This window comes from Xiphophorus couchianus, chromosome 6 (assembly GCF_001444195.1).
Source record: "Xiphophorus couchianus chromosome 6, X_couchianus-1.0, whole genome shotgun sequence".
Taxonomy (NCBI): Eukaryota; Metazoa; Chordata; class Actinopteri; order Cyprinodontiformes; family Poeciliidae; genus Xiphophorus; species Xiphophorus couchianus.
In genome coordinates this window covers 13,263,653-13,282,897 of record NC_040233.1, presented here as the reverse complement: position 1 = coordinate 13,282,897, position 19,245 = coordinate 13,263,653, and the positions used below count along the sequence as shown (strand labels likewise).

General features: G+C 37.8%; 1 protein-coding gene across 2 annotated transcripts in view; it reads left to right on the top strand.

Annotated features, from left to right (window-relative positions):
* ephb1 (EPH receptor B1) overlaps positions 1-19,245 on the top strand; it is a 173,535-nt gene that overhangs the window by 135,548 nt on the left and 18,742 nt on the right. The window contains exons 8-12 of one of the 2 annotated variants that reach the window (XM_028021343.1): positions 2,624-2,732; positions 3,661-3,725; positions 10,461-10,583; positions 11,614-11,861; positions 13,459-13,674. In XM_028021343.1, coding sequence (XP_027877144.1) covers positions 2,624-2,732; positions 3,661-3,725; positions 10,461-10,583; positions 11,614-11,861; positions 13,459-13,674 — 761 coding nt within the window. Of the gene's footprint in view, positions 1-2,623; positions 2,733-3,660; positions 3,726-10,394; positions 10,584-11,613; positions 11,862-13,458; positions 13,675-19,245 lie in introns of both variants that reach the window. The other variant, XM_028021342.1, reaches the window with a different exon arrangement.

The window sequence follows — 19,245 nt, the reverse complement described above, 5'->3', positions numbered from 1 at the left end:
TGGAAGGAAAACGTGGTGTAGTAAAAGGTTCCCCAACAATTGAGAGGACCGCCGCCTTGAGAGGACTGTCAAGTGAAATCCATTCCAGACACACATAAGCAAATACTAGATGGGCTACAAATGCACATTCACCATATCAAGCCTCTCCTGAATCAGAGGCAACGCTAGAGGCGTCTTACCTGGACTAAGGAGAAAGGAACTTAACTGTTGCGAAATAGACCAGAGCTTTCTATTCAGATGAATGTAAATTCTGCATTTTATCTGGAAATCAAAGCCCCAGGCTCTGGAGGAACAGCGAAAAGATAAAGAATCCACATTATTTGCTCCATGTCCAGTGTGAAGTTTCCACAGTTAGTGATGGTTTGAGGTGCCATGCCATCTGTTGGTGTTGGTCCATTGTGTTTTTGAAGTCCACAGTCAATCAGCCGTCTACTGGGAAATTCTCGAGAACGTCATGCTTCCCTCTCCTGACGAGCTGGATGAAAATGCTGATGTTATTTTCCAGCAGGACTTGGCACCTGCACACACTACCATAAGAGCCAAAAGCTAGTTCAGTGGTATTCCATAATGGTATGATTTTCCTGTTTTTGGTTGACCAGCAAACTCCGCAGACCTTTTGTCAAGAGGAAGATGAGCAATACCATATGCAACAAGTCGGATGGTCTCAAAGCAACTATCAAAGAAATCTGAGCGCCCATTACACCTATACAGTGCCATAGGCTGATCGCCTCCAAACCATGGAGCATCAATACAGTAATTCAGAATTTCTGCATGAATCCCTTCAAGTTAACACTGCAAGGGATTATGTCATATATATATAGTTTATGAATATGTAAAGCAAATAAATGTGCTTAAGTTCACTTTTGTGTTTTCATTTAGGCTGTGGGCATACCCAGCAATGTCCACAGCATCTCAAGAACAATAAAGGTAGGCCTATCAGCAAAATTAGGATTTAGAGCTCCTAATTGTAGTTTTTAAGTGGTTGACAGGTATTTTAGATTTCTAGTAAACATGTATTAAAGTGTAAAGGACATTGGACCTTGGTTGGGCAGATAGGATGGCTCACAGCAAGCGGTGGCAAATTTCTTTTATTTTAAAATCCAAAATTTGACAGATTTGGAAATATTATTAGTAATGAAGATCACAATACTTTATGCCACAGTTGAGTCTGAATGGAGAGAAAAATGTCAGGTGACAGAGTTTATCATTTTGGCTATTTACCTCTGCAGAGCAGATGTGGATTCACAGTCGTAGGCCCTCTGTTAACCCTCTCTTCACAAATAATCGTTCTCTCAAACATTTAACAGTGTGAGTTTAGACGCATGCACGCAGTCACACATGGGGACACATACCTCACACTCGCACATGCTGCTTATGGTTCATCCCTTGGCCAGTTGCCATAGCACGACATTCGTCAAGGCAATTAGCAGCAGGCACCAGAGGACAGCCGACGATAACACCCACGCCTCCACCTCCTGGCCCCTCTTACCAGTCTTTTCTTCTGCTGTCAAACCACTTCATTTCCTCATGAAGAAAACGCCTTGTCTCCCTTCCAATAAATGTATTTCTTAATCTTTTGTGTCCTTCTGCCAGGGCATTTTTGTACACTTTTTCATCATTTTCTCTTTACTCTTCTGGACACACAAAGGCATAGAAGAAACTTGCCCGATCATTTAAGGAAGAGATTTTATTTTATCTCCGTGTACCAGGAGTAAGTCTCGAAGTTATGGAAACATATTTACCACTGGAAGAGCCTTTTGCGTGATTTCAAACTGTCAAGGGAAGTTGGTGTTCTCAAAGGGAAGATTTATATAGCCCTCTCACAACAAATATGCATCAAAACATAATAGAAAGAGTGCTGGAAAACTGCAAAAAGCTATTCACAATGTTTTATTGAAATATTCTTGAAAAACATACAAGTCAAAAAAGCAACCAATTCATGTCATATTGAGCTCTCTCACATATTGCAGCTCTCACACTACTCCCAAGATGCATTAGGTCTCCCTTTATCACTTTAATCCAATGCGTCCATCCTGCATGGGGGATGGGATTTAGAAGCTGCTGATTTGCCTTCAGCATGCTAAATTGTGATTTTGCTTTAACGACTGTGCTCCGGGTCTCAAAGTCGCAAAAAAGATACCCACAAAAAGATAGCTGAGGATTCTGCTGCCTTTGCACTTTTAGGTTGTCCTCCAGATCTGCCACAGTCAACACTAGTTAAAATAAATAGTGGATGACTGACAGTAAATGGCTTTCTATTAACACTTGTAAAGCCAAGATTTCAACAACTGTTTCCTTGTCCACTTGTTTATGACACATACACCAACAGAGAAGATTGTAAGGTCTTCGTCAATCTTTGTTTGCTCTCAAGTTTGCTTGCGTTGCTATTTTTTTTCCCTTTCACTTTCTTAGTCAAACACAACAGGGTTTCCGTAAGCACCTCTCAGCAGAATTTAAATCAGTTAAAAAAATTTGTTTTGCCACCTCTTTTCTAGGTTTTACTAAACAAAAAAAGAAAAGCTATATATGTATATATGATAAATAAACACAGTGTGTATACATATGTATTATTTACAGTTTATTTCATTTTCATTACATGTCCTTCTACCCTTTCTTTGTGTAGATGACTTCAAGTCTGAGCTGAGGGAACAGCTTCCTCTGATTGCGGGGTCAGCAGCTGCTGGAGTGGTCTTTATTGTTTCGCTTATTGCTATCTCCATCGTGTGCAGCAGGTAACCAGAGCTTGCCTTATTTTCTCTTTTGTACTAAATTGTGAAAAGTATTATTCATGCTACTGCTGTCACTGAGATGAATGATGAAGACACTGGCTGGTTACTGGTATCAGAGTGTACTAAGGTTTGCGACAATTATTGTATACATTCTCAAAGTAACCCAGCCAATATTAGCTTGCTTTACCAGTGTCAGTCAAGTGCTAAGATTGCTCTGTAGAACTTTTCAGCATTAGTTAATGTAAACCTTGTTTACATTAATGCTAATGTTGTGCATTTTTGTTAAGATCTCAAGCATATCATGGAAATGCTTAATAATAAATAAAATACAGTAAGGAAGAAAATAACTTATTGGTCATTTTGAGTTGGATTAATTATGAAAAGGAAAACAACAAAAGTTCTATATTTGGACAGTGCAGGAGTTGTTCTTATGTTTTCTCTTCCCTACCCTAAGTAAAATAAAGAGATCTAATATACAGATGTCAAAAAAATCAATAGATTTGATAGAAATGCAAAAGCTGTTACATTTTAAAAGGAAGACTTTTTTCCATAGAGACTGTGACAACTCTACCCCATTAAGCCTATCTCTTTTTGCAGCAGTTTGTCACATTGTCAAATTCCTGTCTTGCTCCATTTAAAATATATGAAAGTTACATTTTCACCAGTGATGTGCAAGTTTGAGCAAGTCAAGTGCTCATCAAATAGGGCAGCCTCTTTTGATGCAGAAGCAGAGGAGACATGAAAAGAAAAAAGATCCTATCAAGGTCTAATTAAAAATCAACTCATTTTCATAAACTTCATCTGCTATTGGTATCCGCTGAAACTGATTTATTTTCATCTGCGTCATCTTCAGGCAGCACAGAACATCATGAGCCATCTTCCCTTTCATCATGTCAGCTCTTATATTCTCTTTTAATGTTTGCTCTCTCAGGAAAAGAGCATACAGCAAGGAGGCAGTGTACAGTGACAAGCTGCAACATTACAGCACAGGAAGAGGTGAGTCCACTCTGATAATTGCAGTCACAATTGCTAAAGTGTTGGTTTATTGTACCAGATTTTTTTAATTTAAATTTCTACACATATAAAAAACTGTGTTCTACTGTGTAATGACCTAAACCATGAAAATGAACAGATTTAGTATGGTTTCCTTATGACTCAGACCTTGTTTTAATTGTAAAAAATGAAATATTTTCTGAATATAAAGTATTTACTAACATGGTGAACCAAAACTTTGTATTGTATTGCATTTAATAGTTCACCATTATCACAGCAATAGTAGGCACAGGCAAGACCGACAAGTCTTGTTTCCCTAACAAGAAGTCAATGTGTATGTAGGTTTTCCCAGTTTGTGCAGGTTATTGAATTCATTTAGAATGCCAAAAGAAAAATTAATTGTATGCAGTGAAATTAAATGGAGGATACCTAAATGGACCTGGAAATTTGACTACCGTAAATTCTTTTACAACCTTTTCTCATTTGTTTTATTTAAATGTGATCCTTTTTATTATTAGAGTGCACATTTTAGATTAAACACAAGTTTGCAAATGACAACTATGCAGAAGCCCCTAGGCATGTTTACATTAATTTTCTAAAGTAATGGTTGTTTATGCAGGAAATGGTGGACACTACACTTTGGTAAAAGACTGGCAACTCAAAATTGCACTGTTTTTCTTATTGTAATTATGCAACATATTAGGCTTTATTGACTTTCCCTCACTTAATGGATGTCTGCTGTCAGATCCGGAACAATACAATACAATAACACATTAGAATTACAAATTAGAAAGTAGAAAAAACTGAAGACTGATGACTAAGAATAATGCAAAAGTTGGAGTTTATTTATCAAAGCAGCCTTTTTCTTACGTCTAGGTGCAGGCTCATCTCCCAAAGGATTCAGAGAACAACGGGCTTTATTAATATAATACTTTAAAAGACAACACAAAGGTTTATAAGATCCATCAATCCATCATTTAAACCTGCTTATCCTTGCAGAATCCTAGTGTGACTGATGCCTATCTCCAGCAGTCATTGGGGCGAGATGCAGGGTACATCCTGGACTGTTCCCCAAGGGGTGCATTTTATGTGACCACCATAAAGAAGCCAATAGTTGTAAAAAGAATAGATTTGAAAAATGTGACAAAAATGCATTTCTTTTTACCCTAATATATTTAAATGAAATCCAAGGGAGTAAATTGCTCTTTACTGCAGTGTTGAATATGTCTATCAAAGTGTTTGATTGTCCAAGGTATATAAATATACTTATTAGGTACCGTATTATGTTTAGTGTAAAGTTAAACTATAGATATCATAAAACTAAATTGATCAGGTAGGTATTTGTGGATATTTTTCTCTCTCCTGTGCGCTGTGACATTGACTAAAATTTCTTCAGGCTGCATGATATTCATGATTGAGTCTTGTCTAAGCCCTTTCCGGGCATGCACTGATGAGGAACACAAAGCCCAGAGGGGCGTACAAATAATCTCAGGCACACTCAGACGCACACATGCACTCAAAGGAACGGGTACAGGCTTTGTAGCTCATATGAAAGCTCTACAATCTGCCAACCAAGCAGTCTGAGAAAGGGACTCTCACCCAGGGAATTGAGTTTTGTTGAACCTGACACAGCAAAGTGTTTCAACACAGTTACTTTGTGTCAAAGTCACAGAAAGGTGGCAGCTTGGGGCTCATTAAAGCCACTGTGGACATGAACTGTAGGAGTCAATTCTGTCATAACTATATTTGGGTGAGCCTGATTCAATTAGCATAATGCAGCTTGTAAAAAATTAAGGTTCAAAGAACTGCACACCTAAGTAAGAGATCTGAAATGAAATGCTTGTAAAGGGTCCTATTCACAGATTTGGTTGTTAGACCTTCACACTTCCTACACTCAGAAACTCCCTCAATTACCACAACACCTCATGGTGTTTGGTTTTCCTCTATTCTCTTAAGATTTGAGTGACAGTTTGATAATGTCAATATTCAGCACAACAACAAAAGAGAGCCCCTTCGTCAATTGCTTTATATAAACTTCCAAAAATTGTGCTTCATCCAGCTGCCTACTTTTCCAGATGTTGTCACACACACACACACATCCTATGATGTCTTCCTCATTGTGTCAATAAAGCAGATTTAGAGAAGCAACTGAATGGCTGCCTTTTATATTACACTATACCCCAGGCGTGATATTGAAACAAACAAACTGGTAAACACATGAAATAAAAAAATAATAGCTCACATGATGAATCAATCACATTTAGATGTGATTGATTCATCATGATTTATTAGGTCACCTGATTCATCAGGTGACCTAATTTAGTGGACTCTGAGAATTTCCCCAATAACACTGTTTTTGTTTTTCTCTTTTCCCTTCACTCCCATACATTTTATCAATGAATCATTTGAAGTTCATACTTCTGAATGTGTCTTGCTTTTGCAATTAAAGGCCATACTTATTATTTTTTTTAATTAGCTAATGAAATTGGAAACCTACCAAAAACAACTAGTGCTCGCTGGATTCCATAAGACATTTGTTGTTTAACTTTTATGAGGGATGTATTTTACATTTTGGCAGACATGGTAGCATTTGCAGGTTATTATATATTATGAATTATTAAGAGGTATGTTTGTAACAATACATGCATTGCTTATTAGACAAGATTATGCACAAAGCAACAGTACTTTTATGGACAGTTTTGGGAAATGCTAAGAATCCGCTTTTACTTTACTTATACCAAGTTTTGTTTAAAAGATTATTTGATTAAAGTAAAATATTCCTATGTTTACGCCTGTCTAATATTACGATGGTCCTAATGCCAAAGAACATTTTAAAATAAAGGTTTTGTAAGTCTCAAAAGGAATCTCTGTTCAGTCTTTCAGTCCTACCATTTTTCATTTGAAAGATGATGAATTGCAATAGGACCCAGATATTTCACTGACATTTCCTACACACAATAGCACAAAAACACCCATGTGCCTTTATACCGTTTAAACCCTAACCCATACAAACTGAGAGTGAGTTTCACACTAATTGGCCTAAGTGTGTGACAGATGATTTTCTAACATCAAACAATGGATAATTAGTTTAGATTGAGTCAGGAACCTCAGCTCATAATACCGTGAGCAACTAAAGTAGATTAGTCCGCTTCTTAGACAGAAATGAAATGAAAATGAACTCACTGTAGGGATATACTGCCCTGCCGCTGTTTGTTAATTCCTCAACAAATATAATCACAGAAAACAGTTAATTGCTAGCTCTTCATTAATACTTAGACATATGGAAATTAAATTTTTGTCAGAGAAAAGAAATTGGTGGACAGTGAGTCCCCTTGCTGAAAGTTTGAAAGGGTCCTTTAACTTAAAAAGATTAGCTTTAAAAAAGCCGGAATTCCTATTTGTCTTAAGACTGAATGTAAATTCTGTTAAGAAAGACCACTAATTTGATTTGCCCCATAGTTGTATTAGATCATTGGAAGCACTGGTCCTGTGTGGTTGATTTGTGAATACATTAGACCCACTTAGTAAACAAGCATAGCAGACAAATAGGTCAATGACAGAAAATTTCATGGTTAAGTACTGTACAGTAACTTTAATTAATCAGCCAAAAAAATAAAACCAACTGACTTAAATTGCATAAACTCACTCTATGCTTCCAGAACAACTCTCACACAAATCCACGCTTTCAATGCTTTTGTTCTGGAGCTTTTTTTCCTTTTTCTTTTCTTTTTTTTCTTTTTGGCTTGATCGCCAGGAAGCATTGCTAAGTTTCAATGAATTTATGTTCTGGGATAATATCCCCTTTTCATTATGAATGGTACACATTCATTACTCAGGACTGTTCTCTTTGTAAGTGGCAGAGGTAAAAATGTAGCTGTATAGCTGCCTAGTTGTGCAAGGGTACACAGCTACACAGCTTTTACGAAGAGTTGATCTTTGTTAGCACAGAGTAAAGAGCTACATATTTGATTTCTATAAGTTACATAAGATGAATGACAACATATCTTTTCCCTGATATGTTCATGTTTTCAATTTTATAAAAGAAAAACACAGTCAAATTGATGCTGATGCCTTTTACCAAAGATTGGGTCCAACATCACTCCAAAATATGACAACTACCGTATTTTACGCACTATAAGACGTACCACATTATAAAGCGCACCTTCAATGAGTGGCCTATTTTAAAACTTTTTTCATATATAAGGCGCACCGCATTATAAGGCGCATAGAATAGACGCTACAGTAGAGGCTGGGGTTATGTTATGCATTCATTAGATGGAACTGCGCTAAACAGAATGTCAACATAATAGTCAGATAGGTCAGTCAAACTTTATTAATAGATTACAAACCAGCGTTCTGAAAACTCTGTTCATTCCCAAAATGAATAAACAGCTGTTTTATTATTTTCCCAAGGTAAAGTCAGTGACGTGGTATTTTCGTGACACAGTTTATCTTTTAACAACAGCAAGGTATAACATATAGTGGAGGGGAACTTTTCCTCGATTTAATAAACACGTAAAAAACAGTCTGATACTGTTACGGTAAATCAAACGTTAGTGCAATCACAATATATATCCACTTCCACACCATTGAGTCGTTCATGTTAAATTCTCTCGCTGCTGCTCTATTCCCATGTTCTACTGCGTGACTGATCGCCTTGAGCTTAAACTCTGCGTCGTAAGCGTGTCTCTTAATAGGAGCCATTTTGGGGTCTTTACACAAAACCCAGCGTGCACCGCGCACTTCTTCTTCTACGGGGGAAAATGAAGTCAGCGGCTGCTTACCGTAGTTGCGAGACCTGTTGTGGCTCAATATTGGTCCTTATATAAAGCGCACAAGATTATAAGGCGCAGTCTCGGCTTTTGAGAAAATTGAAGGTTTTTAGGTGCGCCTTATAGTGCAGAAAATACGGTATACTCATAATTTAAATAAACAAAGGGCCCCCACGTACATAAATGTTAGCTGCTTGAATTTTGTCAGCAAGCAACCCTTACTCTAAACAACTGCATTCCACTCAAAAATACAGAGTTTAGGCTGGGAAATGAAGTGATTTCTCAACACAAATGTTTTTGTGTGTGTGTGTGTGTTCTTGTGGTCCCTGTTAGATTATTTATGTAAATCTGGGGGAAAAAAAATAAATCTATTACTTAGAAATCTTTCTTTTGAAAAAGTAGTACACACAGTTGGAAGGTGTTAACTCACTGAACTGCTTCAATCCACATTTTCATTTGTGTTAAATTTGTCCATATAGAAAACTGCAAAATTTTGGTCAATACCTCAAAGTCCAGGAGAGGAGCTATGCATCCTCTCCCTACAGAGTACAAGTTTTTTTTTTATGTTGGTAAAGATAGAAATGATGTTCAGATACATTTACTTCATACACTTAGACAAGGTCTCTTTAAAATATTCATGTTAAATTGAGAGTCTATGTTTTTAGCCAGTGGTCAGAAAAAGATGAGTCCAGTTAACCAGGGCTGTGCCATAGGGAGGCAGAAAAATAAACTGTTTGCATTTTAAATTATAGATAAAAGTGGGCTCTAGAGTAAGAGTTAGAAAGTAATGGGTGTGCAGAGTTTGAGATTCAGTTTTAGCTTGAGACCAAGTGTCTTTACATGTGCTTGTAGCCAGACATGGTTCCCTTGTCAAAATGGCCTGGCAACCTTTGGAAATAGTAAAAAAGTATGGAAAACAAAGCTCTAAAAACTCTTTACAATGAACACAACCAAATGATGAGTTAAATTAACCTAAACTGGGTTCCAAGCAATTACAGTGTTAACTGCAAGGTGGGGTAATTTGATCCCTGGAACCGACCATCACATTGTCTCTTGAGACCCTTCTGTCCTTCTGTGTAGTTCATGCAAATGAGCAGGCATACATTTTACTTGATTGAAGACAGGTTTATTCAAATTATAGCTGGGAAAGTTTGGATTAAGCAGCCCCTATGAAACTGGCCTGTCCTTCGATGTCACCACAGAGATGATGATTTCATGCCTGGTTGCTGGCTGTTCGTCCTTTTGGAGCATATTAAATTTGTTTACAAGTGTTTTTTCCCACCCACCCAACCTGTCAACACAGTAAACCTTTCCTTCGTTTGGAAAGACATCTCTGGTCTGTGAACTGTGGTCGCTTGTTGCAGAATTGCATAAAGAGCTTGTTGATGGCATGGTAGTTTTATCTTTTTATGAGCTCCTATAGCAAAACGCTGCTGGAAAATTGGTTCTACCATGATGAAAGAGCAGATTTTGCCACTGTAAGGGATAAAGGAATAAAAAAAAGGCATACATTTATGCTTTCTATACACCCTAGTCTCTCTGTGTCACATTTAATGCTTTGCTTTCTTATCTTTCTTTTCTGGTTTCACATTTTATTCCAGCAAAGATTTTTTTCTCTCTTTTTAGAAGCAAGTTGTCCCTGTAACCAACCACTTATTCTGTACAAGGCAAATATATTTTCACCTGTCATTTTATGTCTTGTTGCTGATTTGGGCTCTAAAGAAATCCGCGTCTCCAGTACTAAGAACTTGTAGAGATTGTAACATTTTGTCATATTGAGACTTAAGCTACAATCTAGGGACTAATTTTAATAACCAGACATTTATAGAATATTTCACTTAAGTGTAAAGGACGACTATCTCCTTCTTGAAAAGCTCACTGAGCGCTTTGGTTGTCCTAGAACTCTCTTTGCGAGCCGACATGTCTAACTGCCCCTCCCCACTGGGCTGCCCGACCCACTTCTCAGGCTCACCGGGAATGAAGATCTACATTGACCCCTTCACTTATGAGGACCCTAACGAGGCAGTGCGAGAATTTGCCAAAGAGATTGATGTCTCTACTGTCAAGATTGAGGAGGTCATCGGTGCAGGTATGACAAACAGTATATTGAAGCAATGTATTTCTGTGTGCACATTTGCTGTTTCTTGAGACATGATGTGAATGTGGACTGCTGTGATTTTGGATGCTTCTGCATATTGTATATGAAGTGCATGTCTGTGTGCCATTGAGTTTAACCTGTATCTGCACTAGGTCAGAGAGTCAGACTGTTTGTCAAATAAATCAGTCATGTCAAGGGCCCCAAAGAGGATAACTCAAGCCTTTCAGTACATTTTCTGTGTTTCTATTTTATTTATTTTCTTGAATAATAGTGTTGTTTTCGCAATGTTTTGCCTTCAATCACACACTTTCATCAAATTTACATGTAAAATAGTGTGGACCCTTGTTTAAAATGGAATTCACAATGTCTTTTAAAGTATATGATTGGTTACTAGCAGTTCTGAAAGAACATCTTTAAACAGGCGGCTGCATTATGTTCATGTTTATTTCATGCCTCTCCCCATAGTTGGAAACACTTTAGTTTTACAGGCACTAGATCATTCTGTGCTTCTTCATTATGATGCAAAAATAGTAGCAGTGTGATTGGACCTGGAATAGCTCCCGAACCATGGCTTACTCAGCAAGCTAGGTGTGAGTTCGGGTAAAGATAAGAAAGCAAGGTGGCTAACTAATTAAGGATTTCCGTTTTTGCTGAAGTCTTGGTGTGGTGTCTCTACAGGACAGCAAGCTGGTGATAATTAATGAAATTGGTGCCAGAAATTTACTAGATAGTTCTTGGCTGTTTTTCTTTAGTTTGGGAATACAAAGACACTTGGCAGTATTTTAGGATAAGGTGACTGCTGTGAGTCAGAAGGAACCGCACTGTTGTGAGTATCACTAGCAGATCAGCACTACTATCCGTGTAAGAAAACACTCAGCATGCCTGAAACACACATAATGAATGAGCACGTTAGGACATCTAAGGTGTGACTAATTGAAAAACTACAATGACTTTGAACTGATCAAGGAGATCGGCTCTTTGTTTTGATGCAACTCCACTATGCTCCATTGTTTCTGACCAGGCGAATTTGGAGAAGTGTACAAGGGTCGTTTGAAGCTGCCTGGTAAGAGGGAGATCTATGTGGCCATCAAGACACTGAAGGCTGGCTACGTTGAAAAGCAAAGGCGAGACTTCCTGTCTGAAGCCTCCATCATGGGCCAGTTTGACCATCCAAACATTATCCGCCTGGAAGGTGTCGTCACAAAAAGCCGTCCAGTAATGATTGTCACAGAATTTATGGAGAATGGTGCCCTTGACTCATTCCTAAGGGTGAGTAAATTCTATGAAAGCAAGTTGCATGTAGTTGTTTATTGAAATCAGATGAAATGTTCATATAAATTGATTACAAAATTGATGTTGGAATTTGTTTAGTTCAGTATAATTTAGAATGAGCCTTTTTAATTGAGCTGGTACATACTGACATATTTATTTTAATGCATTTTATTTGTGTATTTAATTAAAATCCCTATATCAGTCATTTATCACTTTAAAATTTCCACAACAGATTTGTTTATCAGCCTTTATTTACTCTAATAACCTTTGAAGCTATTAATAGACTCTTTCTTTCATCGTAATGATTGAACTGACATGCAGCTTAATCAGTATTCAACATTTTTTTCCCTCCTTCAATGTCATGGATTGGCATTCTATTTCACTTTGATCTATAGTGGGTTTAAATAGGTTCTTTGAAGTTGGCTTTGCTAACCACCGCATCCGACTTGTGTTTCTATCGATCCCTTCTTACCCTCTTAATTGTTGTTTTGTTTCAAAGGTTCAAAGCCTACGATTGAGAGCATTTAGACAAGGATAAGAGTGCCAAGCGTTAATATTGGACAGATGGATACTTGAATACCAGAGTCCAGAATTGTATCAAGATGCAAACTGAATCTAATATACAATTGGTAAAAAGGAGGGAATGGCAAAATAAGCATTCAAGCAGATGAAGCTGTGCGGCACTGGATGTCCCTCTCATATGTGGGTGTTTGAGTGACAACGTACTGTATCTTGATCATTGTCTTTTATGTGCAAATGCCCTCTGGTTGTGTTAATAATTATAAACTGCCAGGCTTTTCTCATTCTGGAGGAGAAGATAATCCAAATGAGTAGCCTTGGTGCATCAGAAAATAGTACAGTCATTTACTCCACTTTGTAGCTTTCACTTCCATGTCAAAATCAGATTCATTCACTCAGCTGAAATAAGACCATTTCTCAGCCACTTAGCATGTGATTTGAGGTGAAGTGGAAAAAGTTCCTATCACATACCATATAGTTGTATAAGAGTGTGAGCATCGATTGTGTGGAAGGGTAAATATCGCTCCTCTGTAAAAGCCCATTGAGTGGTCAGTATGTCTAAAAATGTGATGCATAAGTTCAGTCCATTTACTATTTTTCCCTCATTTGCAGTGAAAACTACATGACGGTTGGTGCTGTGTGTACAAGCTCAGAAATAGTCACTTTAAGTCCTCCAAACATACTTTTGCCATCGTGGCCGATTACCTCAATCTTTGTCTCATCTGACCAGACAATGTTTTCTCCGGGTTACATCTGGCTTGTCCATAATGGAAGCTGCAAATACTAGTTGACCTTTAAGTTGTTGACTTCTTAGAAGGCACTTACTGTTACTGTTGCTACTGCTTTGGTCAGTAGCCTCTAAGTTCTAGCTAATGTTAAAAACACTTCACTTACAAATAATAATCAGATTTTAAAGCTCAGCCAAAATTATACAGAGCTGGGATGTTCTGCTTAGAGAGCCACTGTATTTTAAATTTGTTTATTGCAGTTGAAAGCATCTTGTGACTGTGAGTCAATCCTTGTGACAATAGCAACTAATGAATGACTGACCTTTATTTTCATCCCTGTCCTCCAGCAAAATGACGGTCAGTTTACGGTGATCCAGTTGGTGGGAATGCTTCGTGGGATATCAGCAGGGATGAAATACCTCTCAGAAATGAACTACGTCCATCGTGACTTGGCTGCACGAAACATCCTCGTCAACAGCAACTTGGTGTGCAAAGTTTCTGACTTTGGCCTGTCACGCTATCTGCAGGAAGACACGTCGGATCCCAGCTACACCAGCTCTCTGGTGAGTGTTTTTAATTCTCTCCTTTATTTCGCTTCTGTGCATTGGGTAATCCCCCTTGACTAATCTAGTAGTTATAATTTAAAGTCTCCATGCATTTATTTTACTGACATAAAGCAATTTAAAAACACCCTTCAAACCATGTCAGTCAACTTTTGACTTTGACAATATCTCATTCTTTTTTGAAGCCCCTTCACCTTTTCAGCGTCATTCATTTTAGAAGAACTGTCACTCTTTTTTTTTTTTCTTAAGCCCACTCCTCTGCTTTTTGCGCTACGTCGCAAGTCATGGACTGGAGGACTGTCACATCTTCATTAGCGTGGAGACAAGCCTCCTCTGGGAAAGCTCCTCTCTTGTTGGCATGCCCAAAGAGCAGAGAAACCAAAGGGCACTGCAGCCTCTCGAAATGACATATCCTACCTCTTTCTCTCTCTTTTGCTTCCTCATCCTTCTCTCCCCCTCCTCATTCATTATTACTGGGGCATCATGGGAGGCTTTGGCTCCTCATTAACTCCTCTACGCTACAGATCTGTAATTATTAGCAGCCATCGTTAGTTCATCTTCTGCCTCTCCTCTTCCTAATTCAAAACACACTTTTACACCCTCACAAACACACAGGGCCAGGTCATTAGGACGCCCCGCTCGCCTCAGGTTGTGTGGGTGGTTTTGAGTGTCTGCACGCTTCAGAATGTATGCAAAAGTGTGTTTGTGTGAGGCTCTCACTATGACTGTGTATCCGCTGTCACCTCATTGAATCTGCTTAAGTCTTTTGTTACAAATTAGGTTGTTTACTGCTTGTGGCACACATGTTTCCATCTGCTATGGTTTTAAATAGATCTCGGACACTTCACAAGTATAAAGTTACACAATAACATTCAAAAGAGGAATACCTAAAATCCTTAAAAAAAAAATACTTAAAAAGTACTAAGGCAGTTATGCAAAAATTAATACTTCCTATTTTGCTTTTATTTCACAACTATTTTTATTTATTACTGAAATTTGACAAGATGGATATCTTTGCATTTTATGTAATCTGCCTTTTAAATTTCTCTGCTTTTACCAGAACACAACTGTCTGGTGGAGATCTTGCTGTAAATGCCTACATTTCATTTTATAAAAAAAAATACTGAAATTGCTCATTTTGTAATACTTCCACTTTAGTAAAAAATAATGGTGACAATTTTGCTGATATACAGACTTTAATAATCTGAGTTTGTTGTCTACTTATATATTGCTTCTGTTACAGCGATGTTTGAGACATTGAACCAACTGCAGGAATGGCAAAATGTGAAAACTCCTGAAAAGAAATTCACTTTAGGTGAAGGTGTTTCCATCTCATACAGAAACTGAATTGAATTCTAAATAAATAACACTCTTTTTGAATGAGGTTGGCTAGACAAAGAAGGTTGAGAGGTCACTGGAATAATCTCTGAAAATGCATCTCATTTCAGATGTGTTTATGACTCTAAAAAACATTGTGTTCCTAAATGGCATAGCTGAGACAACAATTATTATTTTAAATGAGGTAAAATGTTGGAAAATAGAAATACGTTTTTTTTTTTTATATCATCATTGTGAGCTAAGAGTAGATTCCTTTTATTCTGAACTCTTATTATGCTAGAGGTGGATTTAAAATCTCTCATTTTTATTTCTAACGTCTCTTGTTTTCTTTTAGCCGTGTCCTGTATTTCACCTGCCCCATTCTTTATTTTGTGCTGACAGCCTCCAGTGGCCTCACACACTCGTTTCTAACAGAGTTGCCTGAGAGCGGAAAGTTTAACTTGTTTTACAGAACTGCCATGGGGGTTCCTCTTTTGCAATTGCTTCATAGTGTACAACAGAAGATTGCAGCTCAGTGGCAGGGTCTTATATATTATGAATAAATATGAATGCAATCTGAATATATTATCTATAAAGGTATATTTTAGGATGAACATCAGAGGCATTACAATGCCTGCAACCTTGGGATCAAAACCACTGTGAATGCCTGAGTTAGCAACACAAAGGTAAAAAAGAAATCTTCTAAAGAAACTGTCCTCATCTAAATATAATTTTTTTTTTAAAAACAAGCAAAAAAATAATACAAAACAGAGTTTTCTTTTGTATTTCTCACCTTCTTGATGGCATTAGACAAAATCTATTTGGTTTAGAAGTAAGTTTTTTTTAGATTTTTTTTTTAAAGTGAATGTCAAACATTATATTAGCCGATCAGGGAGAGTTGATTGCCAACTGGTGTGATGAGCAGCAGTGCCGTCAAAGCCAGAGGAGATCTGACCTTACATTTGGGTGACTGAGAGCTAATTGCTCCCTAGGAATAGTATGCTTTGTGTGCTTGACCCCTGTGGCTAAACCTTGCTGAATGGGTATTATTTAGCAACAAAGCTGAATAAGCTGGCTAATATAACAGGACTCAAAAGGGTTGGGTTATAGATTGTGGCCACTGTTTTGATGTTGGTTAATGCAAGACTTTACAAAGTCTCCTTAAAGGGATTATCTGACCGAGAGAGCTGTCTGATAGTAAGGCACTGAAGGTTTTTGATGAGGTGAGGTGGAGTTTTTCAGGGTACTGCTTTAATAAAATAAGTCAAATCAGTATTTAAATAAAACTCCACTTCAATTCAAAGCTCCACATATTGCAACCTGCTGCCTCTTCTATCCACCTGCAGTTAGGCCTTTAAATAAGTTAAAATGTAACAAAAGACAGACTTTGATATCTACACATTTCTGATCCAGTGTGCCTTGAAATCTTTGGAGCAGACAAACAGCACACACGGCACAAGCACCGCAGGATATTGTGGTCCTATTTTGTAATTAAGCTGCATGTATCTTATGCCCTTGACTTTCCAGGCTCTGTGGTTATGACCTGATACTTTAACCAGATTGTGGGCAAGACTTGCATTTTACACAAGGACAACAGAATAAGCAAATTAAATTGCAGTGACAGCCAGTGATTTACATAGTTACCAATGGCCTCCTCAAGCAAAGTAATCACCCCTCTCCCTCTGCTGATTTTCTAATTTTTGTCTGCAATTCTAGGCACACCAATTACAGTGCCTGCAGTGTGATGCTGGATCATGGTTGGGAGGACATGCTGGTAATTGTGTTAACCCTGGATGTGGGTTCACTCCAGAGCAGTGTTATGGAGTTTAAGACAGAAGGAGGCTGTCCTCCCTCTCTGTTGGCTGCTCACCAAAGTCATGATTAATTAGGCTTACAAAACAATACTTGAACTGCACTGGTCTTACTAAGGTGCGCTGTGTTAATTATTTTAAAGGCTTTAGTCAGTGGGTGTTTTATCGACGCTAGGTTTGCTTTTGCTTATTTCTGAACATCAACATTTCATTTTTGAGTTTATTTTATGTGAGTAAGCCTCCATATCTTGCTCAACAGGAATTACAGAAAAGGTTGCACATTCATTTGTTTCCTGATCAGTCTATTGAATAAGGTAATTGTTCTGTCCAGGGTGTCCAAAAATAAAACTTTGAAAAATGTATTTCCAGACTTTTTTCCATATAGCATTCTTTCTCTTACTCATCCATTCATCCATTGATATTAAAGTTTTTTTTTCTCCCAAAGTAATAAGAGCCTACATTTTCAGGTAGGAAGCAGGATTCCTATATTGTGGTGCCCTTGGTTAAAACTTTGGTCTCACATTGCAAAATCCTACATTTTTACAGATAAGCTATCCTCATTACCAAAACTGTGAATCTGTGCTAAGTTTCAATTGCTTGAGCACTAATGTCTTCCACTTCTGTTTTAATCCTGCATCTCTTGCTGTTTTCTTAAAGATGCCATTTTCATCCTTAGGTATATTTGAGATTTACTTTTCTCCCTCTTAGAAATAAGTGATAATCTGATAACAGCTCCAGTCAGTTTAATAGTGTAGCATTGGCATCGCTTCCTTCTTCGGGCATATTTCTTGTGCTTATAAAGTGCAAATGTCAATGAAAAGAGAGAACAAGACTGAGGGCGTAAGTTTTACTCACGGAGAAATATTAACTGCAAGGAGGCATTACATTTGTCTGTAGAAACATTGTTTTGAGGAGAAGCAGGGCTTATTTATAAGCAAGTAAGATTTATTTTGTCGTCCTCAAGGAAACTTATGGAAAAGCAGCATAACATCCGAAAGTTTAAACAAGAAATCTTGAAAACTTTCTTATATTTTTTTTTAAAAACAAACACATCTTGGAGAAACATTTAGACACCCTTCTCCATATGCAGTGGCACACCCCAGTTTATTGCAGGGAGCCCAAGGAACCTCAAGCCAAAAGGAATAGAACTCCATCAATCGAGTTCTGATTCTGCCCCAAGTTTTCCATCCAGTGGGCTGATCAGATGTCCCAGCACATTCACTGATTTCTCTTGATAACAGTAGTTGTATTCTGGGCTCCCTACAGATGATTTTCAGCTGAGTCCAATCACCTTATGGAGGACGCTCATTTTAGCTGCTGCTATCCAAAATATTGTTTCAGTATTGATCGATATCTCATGACCAAAGGCAAGAATCAAAATCAGTAAATCAAGACATTCTTTTATTTCTTTTATCACAGCTCTTTCTACACCACAGATCACAGACTCTATTTTGCCATCACTTATGAACAAGTTTAAAACATACTTAAACTCCTATGCTCGAGGGAAAAGCATCTTTCACAAAACACTTCCAGTCTGGTTATAGATGCCAGCCTGATATTGCATAGTTACAGATTGAATGCATATTTTTGAGCAGAGAAGCCAGCACATGTAGATGTGCACACATTTGTTTGGGAGTTTCTGTGATGTGCACACATATTATATCCGTAACGGAGGGTTCATTCTCAATGTGCAGTAGAGGGTCAGACTTTAGTTAAAATTTCCACCTGTGGCTGGTGATGTCAAGACTGTCAACTGCTCATGTCATGGAAACCTCACCAATGTGATTAGATATTTATGTTATTTGTTGTATGTGAGTGTTATTATATACACTCACTGAGTGTTATTATGTACACTCACATACAATTCCTTATGTGTCTTTAGAGGTGATTGTGTATCTGCCTCTATGTTTGCTTGTGCCATTGATGCTGAGAGAGGCTGAAAGGCAGGGTCACAAAGAGCCGGTAACAAAGCTCATCCGTCAAATCCCCATGACCCGTGTGACATTCTTTCAGATTCGCTCCAGCACTCACACTTTGTGGACTGCCCCGTTGTTTCTGTCATTTGTTTGTTTACTATTAGCATCCCGTCCTACTCTCACTGCTTTCAGGGCAACAAGTTTTTTTGTTGTTGTTTTTAACATGCTTCTTTGTTTGCTGTAAAACATATATACACAGAGTTAAGATCATAGATTCTTGGTTTATAGGGTGCAAATCCATAATGATGATGTGGATGCCTCTCTTTTGTCTTTACATTTGTCTTTCTCTACACAGTTGTCCTCCATGTCTCCCATGTGATTTATTTATTTATTTTTTCCATTTAGTAGCTTAGCCATGGAAATTGATATCATACGAACATGTAGACCTCTCCTGCCCAGGATGTCTTCACGTCCAGTGAGGACATCCTCCAAACAGTAGCATGTTTGGAGTGATCAAACAAGCTACT